The sequence below is a fragment of the Anolis carolinensis genome, unplaced genomic scaffold (genome assembly GCF_035594765.1).
Source record: "Anolis carolinensis isolate JA03-04 unplaced genomic scaffold, rAnoCar3.1.pri scaffold_7, whole genome shotgun sequence".
Taxonomy (NCBI): domain Eukaryota; kingdom Metazoa; phylum Chordata; class Lepidosauria; order Squamata; family Dactyloidae; genus Anolis; species Anolis carolinensis.
Genome location: NW_026943818.1, coordinates 32976899 through 32990417, shown reverse-complemented (window position 1 = coordinate 32990417; position 13519 = coordinate 32976899). Strand labels below are relative to the sequence as shown.

Genomic DNA, 13519 nt, shown 5'->3' with positions numbered 1-13519 from the left:
TTATTATTATTATTATTATTATTATTATTATTGGAAACTAGGACATAATGGAGCAATGGATCCAAATGGCAGGAAAAGAGATTCCACCTAAATATTAGGAAGAACAGACAGTAAAGAGCTGTTTGATAGTGGGAAACTTGTGACGGAATCTCCTTTCGCTTGAGGTTTTTCAGGTGATGCTGGATTGACTATCCATTCAAAGCACTTAAATGGGGTGAAGGGGGCTGGACTGGATGACCTTATGGGGTCCCTTCCAAAGATCTGACATTCTTACTGCTCCCAAGGCTATGTCCCCTTCCTCCCTGCTTCCTACACTCATTCAGTATAATCTGCTCAGGGTGAAGAACAGCTTTTTCCGCAGCCTCCTAAGCTCCTTAGCACCCTTGAGTCATACTGCAAACAAAGCAACTCCAAAAACTCAAGGCACTGAATGCACCATCGCTCCCCGCAAAGCGACGGCACACTCAGTACCACTCGAGCATCCTTTCCAGCAGAAAGAAATATGATTTGCAGCATCGACGTTTTGCAATCTGCAGCCACAAAGCCGTGCCAATTGCCGCCCGCCCGCTCGGTGCTGAAAATAGCACAAGGAAGGCTCAGTCCACAAAGCCTCCGACAGCGAAGCCGCCTTTTCCTTAGGAAGGCTTTTTCACCTGCTTGGTCCCCTTTGTCAACTTTATTAGCACCACCAATGTGAGGACTCTTGAGTGTTGGGTTGTGGCAGTAAACAATGCAAATAAACAAAGACTCCGCTGGAAATAATGCATTTTCTATCCTACGTGTGCCTAACTACAACAGGCAAGGTATGCAGCAGCTGCCGCATTCAGAATTTATTTATATATTTATTTGCTACATTTATATGCCGCCCTTCTCACCCCGAAGGGGACTCAGAGCGGCTTACAAATTAAATTTACATACAATCATAGTCTCCTAGAGTTGGAAGAGACCCCCAAAGGCCATCCTGTCCAACCCCGTGCCATACACAATCCAAGCCCTCCTTGACAGTTGGCCACCCAGATCTCTGCTTTTTTTAAAAAAAAAACTCCAGCTTATTTATTTATTTACTACATTTATATCTCGCTCTTCTCACCCCGAAAGGGACTCAGAGCAGCTTACAAATCAAATGAACATACAATAAATTATTAGCACAGCACAATAGAAGCATTAAATTACTACAGTAGAGTCTCACTTATCCAACATTCGCTTATCCAACGTTCTGGATTATCCAACGCATTTTTGTAGTCAAGGTTTTCAATATATTGTGATATTTTGGTGCTAAATTCATAAATACAGTAATTACTACATAGCATTACTGTGTAATGAACTACTTTTTCTGCCAAATTTGTTGTCTAACATGATGTTTTGGTGCTTCATTTGTAAAATCATAACCTAATTTGATGTTTAATAGGCATTTTCTTAATGCCTCCTTATTATCCAACATATTCGCTTATCCAACATTCTGCCGGCCAGTTTATGTTGGATAAGTGAGACTCTACTGTATATTGTACTATATCATTATATGGTAATATTATTAGTAATATTACATTTAATATATAATATATAATTAATATTATTATATTGAATTATTAGTAGTATAATATTGTATTCCATTATAATATTATTATCATTATATGTACAGTAATTAATATTATTATATTGTATTATTAGTAGTACAATATTGTATTCCATTATAATATTATTATCAATATTATATGTATATAAAATATATTTATAAATTATTATAAATTATATATATGTATAGATGTGTATTTGAAAGTTCGACTAATATTTGGGAAACCAGGATTCAATTTCCCACTTGACCATAGGCATGATGCAACTGGACATCTTGATTACCATTAAACGGCCTTGCAACTTCAAAGTCTGGCTGCTCCCTGCTTGGGGCAATCCTTTGTTGGGAGGTGTTAGTTAGGCGAGAAGCAGCCAGACTTTGAAGCTGCAGGGCCATTTAATATGCTAATATTAAATAAATAATGCTAATATTGTGCTATGCTAATAATATAATATATTGTATTTACATATAATTTGTAAGCTGCTCTGTGAGAAGGGCGGGAAATAAATGTAGCAAATAATAATAAATAATAATTATTATGCAGAGACACATATAGTGCGATTGAAAGATCGCACATATTAAAACAGTCATTAGAAATTATTTGGAATGCTAGCAATAATTAATTTTGCTTTATGACACCAATGGCACTGAGAACATGATGTGCTGCACAACGGGAGCACGATGGTTGGCCAGTTATTTAATAATAATAATAATAATAATAATTTTATTCTTATACCACACCCCATCTCCCCAAAGGGACTCGGGGCGGCTTACATGGGGCCAAGCCCGGACACAACAATATAAAAGCAAAACAATAAAATAGATCAATCAACAATAAAAAAAAAACATCAAGCAACAATAAAAACAGTCATAAAAAAATCACATACAAAAATAAAATGATAAAATCATGGATTGGATTCAGAGGATCTGGGCCAAAAATGCAAAATATATCGATGTCGATATTAATTTAATTTATTTATTTAAAATATTATTTGCAATGCTTCATATACACGCACATAATATATTAGCATTATATATTACTATATATAATTATTATTACTATATATAATTATTATTACTATATATTATTATATTATTACTCTATATAATATTACTATATATATTATTATATTATTACTATATATATTTTTATTACTATACCACTATAGTGTATTATATATATACATATATATATATATATATATATATATATATATATATATATATATATAAACATAATATATAATTATTATATTATATAATTATTAGTATATTGCATTACATTATAATTATGTGTATTACATTATTAATATGTGTGTGTGTGTGTCTATGTATATGTGTGTGTGTGTGTGTGTGTGTGTATGTGTATATATATATATATATATGTGTGTGTGTGTGTGTGTGTTGTAATTAAGTCTGTCTGGTGTTTATGGTGGTAACAGGATACTCTGTGGAGGGGTGAGAAAGAAATTCATAAAATCAGTTGTCAGGATATTAATAGAATCCCTAGTGAGGCTGCTAATGCCTACAATTTTATTCATGTATTTTAATTCTTTCCCGGCCTTTCTCTGACAAGGCACCACAATAAATAGCGACAAACATATGGCAAGTGCTGGATGATAGGAAGAAACCATGGGAGAACTCATAATGCCAGAGGAGACATGAATAACATGGGTATTAATATTAATAATATTAATAACATCAACAGATTCAACCACCAAGAAAAATTCCAAAAGACTAACTTTAATTTTGCTAACTTACATAAGAGGCAGCATTTTACGGCACCATTGTTTATAATAAAATTTAAGTATCCATGGATTTGGGTACTGAAGCCAAACCCCTGCGGATATCAAGAGCCCACTGTAGTGATAAAATCTCTGAATATTAATTGTTGGTTAAATAATTGTGTTGAACCTGATCCGATCCCTCCCGACAGATGGCCAGCCAGCCACGGCTTGGAAGTGTAGGATGTCAGAGTCGGGAGAGAGCCCAAGGGCCGTCCAGTCGGACCCCATTCTGCTTGTTTGTTGTGTACTAATCTTGTTGTGCATCAAATAATAATAATAATAATAATAATAATAATAATAATAAATTAATAATAATTAATTTATTAATAATTAATGTTTTCCTGAAACACCTGTTGAACCACCAGGAATAATAATAATAATAATAATAATAATAATAATAATAATAATAATAATAATAATAAATTAATAATAATATCATATAGATCTCGTTTGCTGTGTCTCTGTCTCAATAGTAATAATAATTGTGTTGTCGAAGGCTTTCATGGCCGGAATCAATGGGCTGCTGTGAGTTTTCCAGGCTGTATGGCCACGTTCCGGAAGCATTCTCTCCTGACGTTTCGCCCACATCTATGGCAGAGGTTGTGAGGTCTGTCGGAAACTAGGCACGTGGGGTTGAATGATCTGACCGGGTTGCTGTGAGTTTTCCGGGCTGTCTGGCCACGTTCCGGAAGCATTGCCTCCTGACGTTTCGCCCACCTCTATGGCAGGCATCCTCAGAGGTTGTGAGGTCTGTTGGAAACTAAGCAAGTGGGGTTTACATATCCTAAATTTGAGCTTTATGTAAAGATTCAAAAACATTTAACCTACTGATGCCGCAATTAATGTAATTTTATTGGTATCTATTTTTATTTCTGAAATTTACCACCCTCGGCTTATACTAGAGTCAATATTTTCTCAGTTTTTTTATGGTAAAATTAGGTGCCTCGGTTTATATTCTGGTCGGCTTATACTTGAGTATATACGGTATATATTATGATATTGTACTATACCACTAGATTGTAATATTATTAGTCATATTAAATATAATATATAATAATTATTATATTATGTAATTATTAATATTTTATTTTATTACCTTATAATATTATTATTATAAATAATAATAGCTGTCAGGTCTATTCCAGAGCAAGGAATTAGCAAAACCACTGCTGAGTTGCCCTTGCCTAAGAAAATCCAGTGAAATTCATGGGTTTGTCTGATGTGTGACTATTATTATTATTATTATTATTATTGTGATTTTGTGATACGAAATCCAGCATATAGATCTCGTTTGCTGTGTCATACTATGTCGTTGTGTCAAAAATAACATTATAATAATAATAAAGTAACACTTTATTTATATACTGCCTTATCTCCACATAATAAACAGAACTATAATACAATTTAAAATAATACAAATGGTAAAAATAAATACACAACATACACTATAGACCCTAAAAGCACCAAATCTCATGTTGTCTTGGCTGCTAAGAAGGGCCAGTCTTGGTTGGGGCCTGGATGGGAACTCGCTAAGGAATATCCGGTGCAAAGAACTGGCAAAACCACCTCCAAATATTCATTTCCTAAGAAAAGCCATTAAATGTATGGCGTCACCGCAGGTTGACTTGTACTCTCATGTTGGAAGGAACAATAGCTGTATGATTGCATTCCATAAATACATAAATAATAAGTGGCTGCTGCTACTTTTGATGGGAATATTTATTTCTGTATTGATAATGTGATTGGCAATGCTTGGAAGTGATGACGCCGGTATTGATAATACTATGGAGGAGGAAACAATGATGTGTAAAGGAGATGATATATACACTTACTCATAACCAGATAATAGAATAACCAGCAGATGATCATAACAATAATGCATAAATGCATGCCTAATAACCACCAGCAAATAATAATAGTAGCAAAGTAATAATAACCAACAGCAAATAATAATAGCAGCAACCTAATAATCAACAGTAAGTAGTAATAGCAGCAAACGAATAATAACCACCAGTAAATAATAGTAGCAACCTAATAATAACCACCAGTAAATGATAATAGTAGCAACCTAATAATAACCACCAGCAAATAATAATACCAACCTAATAATAATCAAAGCAAATAATAATAGCATCCTAATAATCAACATTAAGTAGTAATAGCAGCAACCTAATAATAACCACCAGCAATTAATAATAATATAAATAATGGCAACTTAATAATAACAAGCAGCAAATAATAATAATAATAATAGCAACTTAATAATAATAATGACAACCAGCAGCAAATAATAATAATAATAATAATAGCAACATAATAATAACTAGCAAATAATAATAATAGTAAACTAATACTATCTGCCAACAAGTAATGCCGTAACAATAATGTGTCATCAAAAGCTTTCATGGCTGGAATCACTGGGCTGCTGAGAGTTTTCTGGGCTGTATCGCCCATGTACCAGAAGCATTCTCTCCTGACGTTTCACCCACATCTATGGCAGGCATCCTCAGAGGTTGTGAGGTAAATAATAATAATAATAATAATAATAATAATAATAGCAGCAAGCTAATAACAACCACCAGCAAATAATAGTAGCAACCTAATATTAACCACCACCAACAAATAATAATAATAAAAGCAAGCAAATACAGTAATAATAATAGCAACCTAATACTATCCACCAACAAATAATAATAATAATAATAATAGCAAGCTAATAATAACCAGGAAATAATAATAGTAGCAACCTAATATTATCAACCTAATAATAATAATAATAATAATAATAATAATAATAAGGTAATAATAACCACCAGCAAATAATAATAGTACGAACTTAATATTTTCCACCAAATAATAATAATAAGGTAATAACCACCAGCAAATAATAATAGTAGCAACTTAATATTCTCCACCAACAAATAATAACAACAACAATAATAATAATAGCAAGCTAATAATAATAACCAGGAAATAATAATAGTAGCAACTTAATATTATCCACCAAATAATAATAATAACAAGGTAATAATAACCACCAGCAAATAATAACAGCAACCTAATATTATCCACCAACAAATAATAATAACAATAGGAAGCTAATAACAACCACCAGCAAATAATAATAACAGCAACCTAATATTAAAGGTAAAGTAAAGGTAAAGGTTTCCCCTGACGTTAATATTAACCACCAACAAATAATAATAATAATAAGAAGAAGGTAATAATAACCATCAGGAAATAATAATAGTAGCAACCTAATATTCTCCACCAACAAATATTAATAATAATAATAATAGCAAGCTAATAATAACCACTAGCAAATAATAATAGTAGCAACCTAATAGCAATCAATAATAATATCACATTGACTTAAAGACACACTTATAACCAAATAATGGAATAACCAGCAGATAATACCAATGTATAAATACCACACAACCTCTGAGGATGCCTGCCATAGATGTGGGCGAAACGTCAGGCGAGAATGCTTCTGGGACATGGCCAGACAGCCCGGAAAATGCATAAATAAATATTACCCTAATAATAACACTAATAGCGAACGGCAGCGCGCTGCCACTGGCTTCTGACGAGCACTAGGCCTTGGATGTAGGCCCAAGCCGGGGCCTTTCGTAGAAGCCTTGCTCACCCACCTCCGGGGGTCTCCTTGGCCGGCGCCCACCCTCCGGCCTCGGGGCTGAAGGCTCCGGCTCCGGCCTCGGCCCCGCCGGCGCTGCTGGCCTCGCCCGAGGCCTCGGGCTCCATGGCCGGCGGAGAGGAGGCCGCGGGCCCGGCGTGGGCTCCGCTCCGTCCCCTCACGACCTGCCGCCGCCTCGCCTGAGGAGAACTGAGGCGGAGGGCGCACGGCGCATGCGCGGGATGGGAGGCGGGGGCAGGGGCGCATGCGCGGGCTGGGACCACTCTCCAGTCTCTCTGTGCTGCCTTGGAGCCCGGTCTGCGCATGCGTGGGATGCTTAGTTTGGCTTAGTCTAGGGTGAAGCATGCCTTAAACTTTGGAGCTATTTGCATATATTTACATATGAGTCAGAGGCCTTTGTTTTGTACTTTATTGATCCAAGGTCTGCTTAAGAGTGACAAACTACAACTCCCAGGACTCCATAGTGTTGAGCTAGTGGTAATGCTACAAGGCAGGGGCACCCTCCAGTCAAACTACAACTCCCAGGTCTCCACAGTGTTGAGCCAGTGGTAATACTACAAGGCAGAGGCACCCTCCGGTCAAACTACAACTCCCAGGTCTCCATAGTGTTGAGCTAGTGGCAATGCTACAAGGCAGAGGCACCCTCCGGTCAAACTACAACTCCCAGGACTCCATAGTGTTGAGCTAGTGGTAATGCTACAAGGCAGAGGCACCCTCCGGTCAAACTACAACTCCCAGGTCTCCACAGTGTTGAGCCAGTGGTAATACTACAAGGCAGAGGCACCCTCCGGTCAAACTACAACTCCCAGGTCTCCATAGTGTTGAGCTAGTGGCAATGCTACAAGGCAGAGGCACCCTCCGGTCAAACTACAACTCCCAGCACTCCATAGTGTTGAGCTAGTGGTAATTCTACAAGGCAGAGGCACCCTCCGGTCAAACTACAACTCCCAGGTCTCCATAGTGTTGAGCTAGTGGTAATTCTACAAGGCAGAGGCACCCTCCGGTCAAACTACAACTCCCAGGTCTCCATAGTGTTGAGCTAGTGGTAATGCTACAAGGCAGAGGCACCCTCCGGTCAAACTACAACTCCCAGGACTCCATAGTTTTGAGCTAGTGGCAATGCTACAAGGCAGAGGCACCTTCCGGTCAAACTACAACTCCCACGACCCCATAGTAGTGAGCCGGGGTGTCCGGATGACGCCCCACCGGCCACCGCTCACACCAAGGTGGAGTCCTTCCCGGTGCCGGAGGCTTTGCGTGCGAGGGCGTTCTTCACCTCCCGGGCCACGCTGTTCCAGGGCTTGCACTGGGCCACCAGGAGGGCCGAGTCCGCCGAGAGGGTCCGGTGTGTCCGGGGGGCGGCGTAGAGGTCATCCTCGGGACCGCTGGACGAGCTACCCACCACGGCGTTGTTCAGGTGGGCCACATCGAGGCCGGCGGAGCCGTTTTCGTACAAACTTTGCGGGAGGTTTACACACCGGGATGCCCGGGAGGCCCGGATCAGGACGTGGGCGACGGTGACCACCAGAACCACGACGCCCGAGGACAAGACGCAGGCCCCAGCGACGCCCGTCTCGAGCTCGAATAGCACCAGCATGTACATGGACAGCGCTGCAAAGGGGCAGAAGGCATATTGATCCGGGTTGTATCCGAATAGTAGCGGGACCTACTAATAGTAGCCAACGGGGACCACTTACCTGCCAGGTAGACGGACACCGCGCAGCAGAAGAGGCCCACGGCCACGTGACGGACTTTCCGGCTGTCCAGAAGGAACCGGTCGCTGATGTATTTCCACCAAAAAATAGAGATAATAAAAGACTTTTATGCCCAGATCGATACACCCTTGGAACACAGATTATTATTATTATTAATATTATTATTAATTTATCGTGATTATTTTGGTGCAAAAGTGCCACTCTCTCGCCCACTTCTGCTTCTCAACACATATAATACTATTATTAATAGACAATATTAATAATAGCAGTAACTACTATTAGTAGTAACTACTATTAGTAGTAACTACTATTATTAGTAGAGAGCCAGGTAACAACTATAATGTTATTCTTAATAATCAATAATCATAATATTGATTACTATTAGTTGTAGCTACTATCAGTAGTAACTACTGTCAGTAGTAACTACTATTATTAGTACAATCAGGTAACAAATATAATGTTATTCTTAATGGTCAATATTAATATTTATTACTATTCATAGTAACTACTATTATTAGTAGAGAGACAGGTAACAAATATATTATTAATCGTCAGTATTTATAATATTGATTACAATTAGTAGTAACTACTATTATTAATAGTCAATATGAGTCATTTTGATTACCATTTGCAGTAACTACTATTAGTAGTAATAACTATTATTAGCAGAGAGCAGGTAACAAATATAATGTTATTAATAGTCATTGTTAATAATATTGATCATTATTCGTAATAACTACTATTTGTAATTACTGTAAGTAGTAACTAATATTATTAGTAGAAAGCCAGGTAACAAGTATAATGTTGTTATTAAAAGTCAATATTAACAATATTGAATACTATTCGTAGTAACTACTATTATTAGTAGAGAGACAGGTAACAAATATTAATAGTCAGTATTAATAATATTGATTACTATTAACTACTATTATTAGTAGAGAGGCAGGTAACAAATATTAATAGTCAGTATTAATAATATTGATTACTATTAACTACTATTATTAGTAGAGAGGCAGGTAACAAATATTATTCTTAATAGTCAATATTAATAATACTGTATTACAATATTACAATACAATATTAATACAACATTATATTAATATCAATACAATACAATATTAATAATAATACAACTACTAGTAATTAGTGTCAGTAGTAACTAATATTATTAGTTTTTGGCGTCTTGTTTACAGGCCTCGGAAAGAAGCGGAGGGGCCTCGGGAGGGGGAAAAATAGTTGTGTTGTTTTTTTAAATTTCTTCCATTGTCCGAGGGAATAGAGGGACCTTTGTTTCGGTCAATTCAGAGGGATGGAAAATAAATAAATAAATAAAATTAAAAGGGACACAAACTACTTGGCCCAACTTCCGAGGCCGTGATGAAGATTGACAGCAGCAAACGTGGGAAAGACGGGAAAACGACACGGAATTTGCGTATTAGCATATGAATTGGGCCTCACCACTGCCATGGAGACCCCAAACAAATCCATGCGATGCTCAGATCCCAAAACGTACCTATTTCTTCCCTGAATCCCACCCTTTCCACCCTCAAAACTCACCTATTTCTTCCCGGAGATAGAGAAGGATGTGTCTCACCTGTGTGACACCAGGTGTGCTCCCTGAGAACAGTCCGAGAGCCTCCCACCCTTCCATCCCCAAAACATACCCCTCAACTCACTTATTTCTTCCCTGAATCCCACCCTTTCCACCCCCAAAACTCACCTATTCCTTCCCTGAGATAGAGAAGGATGTGTCTCACCTGTGTGACACCAGGTGTGCTCCCTGAGAACAGTCCGAGAGCCTCCCACCCTTCCATCCCCAAAACATACCCCTCAACTCACTTATTTCTTCCCTGAATCCCACCCTTTCCACCCCCAAAACTCACCTATTCCTTCCCTGAGATAGAGAAGGATGTGTCTCACCTGTGTGACACCAGGTGTGCTCCCTGAGAACAGTCCGAGAGCATCCCACCTTTTCCATACTCAAAACTCACCCCAAAACTCACCTATTTCTTCCCCAAATCCCACTCTTTCTACTCCCAAAACTCACCCATTCCTTCCTTGAGATAGAGAGGGATGTGTCTCACCTGTGTGACGCCAGGTGTGCTCCCTGGGAACAGTCCGAGAGCATCCCACCTTTCCATCCCCAAAACATACCCCTCAACTCAGCTATTTCTTCCCTGAATCCCACCCTTTCTACCCCCAAAACTCACCTATTCCTTCCCCGAGATAGAGAGGGATGTGTCTCACCTGTGTGACGCCAGGTGTGCTCCCTGGGCACAGTCGGAGGACGAAGAGGAGGTGAAACTCCTACCTATTCCTTCCCTGAATCCCACTCTTTCTACCCCCAAAACTCACCCCAAAACTCACCTATTCCTTCCCCGAGATAGAGAAGGATGTGTCTCACCTGTGTGACGTTTGGTGTGCTCCCTGGACACAGTCCGAGAGCCTCCCACCTTTCCATGCCCAAAACATACCCCTCAACTCACCTATTTCTTCCCTGAATCCCACCCTTTCCACCCCCAAACTCACCTGTTCCTTCCCCGAGATAGAGAGGGATGTGTCTCACCTGTGTGACGCCAAGTGTGCTCCCTGGGAACGGTCCGAGAGCCTCCCACCCTTTCCATCCCCAAAACATACACCTCAACTCTCTATTCCTTTACCAAATCCCACCCTTTCCATCCCCAAAACTCCCCTATTCCTTCTACACCCCAAAACGCACCCCAAAAGTCACCTATTCCTTCCCCGAGATAGAGAGGGATGTGTCTCACCTATGTGACGCCAGGTGTGCTCCCTGGGCACAGTCAGAGGACGAAGAGGAGGTGAGCCTCCTACCTATTCCTTTCCTGATTCCCACCTTTTCTACCCCCAAAACTCACCCCAAAACTCACCTATTCCTTTCCCAAATCCCACCCTTTCCATGCCCAAAAATCTCCCAAAAAGTCACCTATTCCTTCCCTGAGATAGAGAAGGATGTGTCTCACCTGTGTGACGTTTGGTGTGCTCCCTGGGCACAGTTGGAGGGCGAGGAGGAGGCGAGCCTCCTGCCTATTCCTTCTCTGAATCCCACCCTTTCTACCCACAAACTCACCCCAAAACTCACCTATTCCTACCCTTTCCATCTCCAAAACTCACCTATTCCTTCCTCAAGACAAAGAGGGATGTGTCTCACCTGTGTGACGCTTGGTGTGCTCCCTGGGCACAGTCAGAGGGTGAGGAGGAGGCGAAACTCCTACCTATTCCTTCCCTGAATCCTACTCTTTCTACCCCCAAAACTCACCCCAAAACTCACCTATTCCTTCCCCAAATCTTACCCTTTCTACCCCCAAAACTCACCTGTTCCTTACCCGAGATAGAGAAGGATGTGTCTCACCTGTGTGACGTTTGGTGTGCTCCCTGGACACAGTCCGAGAGCCTCCCACCTTTCCATGCCCAAAACATACCCCTCAACTCACCTATTTCTTCCCTGAATCCCACCCTTTCCACCCCCAAAACTCACCTGTTCCTTGCCCGAGATAGAGAGGGATGTGTCTCACCTGTGTGACGTTAGTTGTGCTCCCTGGGGTTGTGCGCAGCCCTCTGCGGCGCAGTAGGAGTGGAGCAGGGCCAGGAGGAGGCAGGCCAGGCTCAGGACCAGGCACAGCGCGGAGCCCACGGCCGAGAGGGAGAGAAGCGCCCGGCGGGAGGCCTCCGGGAGGGACCCCGGCCCCAGAGCGAGACCCCCCGGCCGGGCCTGGAAGAGCAGCAGGGAGGCCAGCACCGAGACCAGGCCCGAGCCCGTGCCCAGAAGGCTCAGGGCGGACAGGGCCCGAGGGCCGTACTGCCCGGAGGAGACCATGGCCGGACACGGAGGGAGATCGGGGGGGGGGGGGAGGGGGCAGGAGGAGGGAGGGGCCAAAGGGGCACGGCCACACCCCAGTCTAGCCCCACTAGCCACACTTGCCGTTGCTCTTTCCTATTATTATTATTATTATTATTATTATTATTATTATTATTATTATCTTATTATTATTATTATTATTATTATCTCATTATTATTATTATTATTATCATCATCTCATTATTATTATTATTTATTCATTATTATTTACTATTTATTATTATTATTATCCCTTTGTTACTAGTCACAGATGCCGTTATTCTTTCCTACTAGCCACACTTGCATTTTCCTTTTTTTACTAGCCACACTTGCTTTTATCCTTTCTTACTAGCCATAGTTGGGCTATTCCTAGTCACACTTGCCTTTATTCTTTCGTACTAGCCACACTCGCCTTTTCCCTTTGTTACTAGCCGCCCTTGGCTTTTTTCCCCTACTAGCCACACTTGGCCTATTCCTAGCCACACTTGCCATTATCCTTTCCTACTAGCCACACTTGCCTTTTTCCTTTCCTGCTAGCCACACTTGGCCTATGCCTAGCCACACTTGCCCTTTTCTTTTTCTACTAGCCACACTTGCCTTTATACTTTCCTACTAGCCATTCTTGGCCTTTTATTAGCCATCCTTGCCTTTTTCTTTTTCTACTAGCCACACTTGCCTTTATACTTTCCTACTGTAAGTCTTGGCCTTTTATTAGCCATCCTTGCCCTTTTCTTTTTCTACTAGCCACACTTGCCTTTATACTTTCCTGCTAGCCACACTTGGCCTATTCCTAGCCACACTTGCCTTTTTCTTTTTCTACTAGCCACACTTGCCTTTATTCTTTCTTATTAGCCACCCTTGCCCTTTTCCTAGCCATCCTTGCCTTTTTCTTTTTTTACTAGCCACACTTGCCTTTATACTTTCCTATTAGCC

General features: G+C 40.4%; 2 protein-coding genes across 5 annotated transcripts in view; both read right to left on the bottom strand.

Moving 5' to 3' along the window:
• Positions 1 to 7320, bottom strand: part of pip5k1c (phosphatidylinositol-4-phosphate 5-kinase type 1 gamma) — a 62233-nt gene extending 54913 nt beyond the window's left edge. For all 4 annotated transcript variants that reach the window (XM_062960411.1, XM_062960413.1, XM_062960412.1 and 1 more), the window contains exon 1: positions 7011 to 7320. In XM_062960411.1, the coding sequence (XP_062816481.1) occupies positions 7011 to 7320 (310 nt within the window). The remainder of the gene's footprint in view (positions 1 to 7010) is intronic.
• Positions 7321 to 7409: 89 nt separating this feature from the next.
• tmem221 (transmembrane protein 221) lies at positions 7410 to 12584 on the bottom strand. The gene is made up of 3 exons (XM_062960416.1): positions 12264 to 12584; positions 8713 to 8795; positions 7410 to 8626 (listed from the first exon to the last, which is right to left on the bottom strand). The coding sequence occupies exons 1-3, from the start codon at positions 12563 to 12565 to the stop codon at positions 8232 to 8234; spliced, it is 780 nt and encodes a 259-aa protein (XP_062816486.1). The 5' UTR covers positions 12566 to 12584; the 3' UTR covers positions 7410 to 8231.
• Between the last annotated feature and the right edge of the window lie 935 nt (positions 12585 to 13519).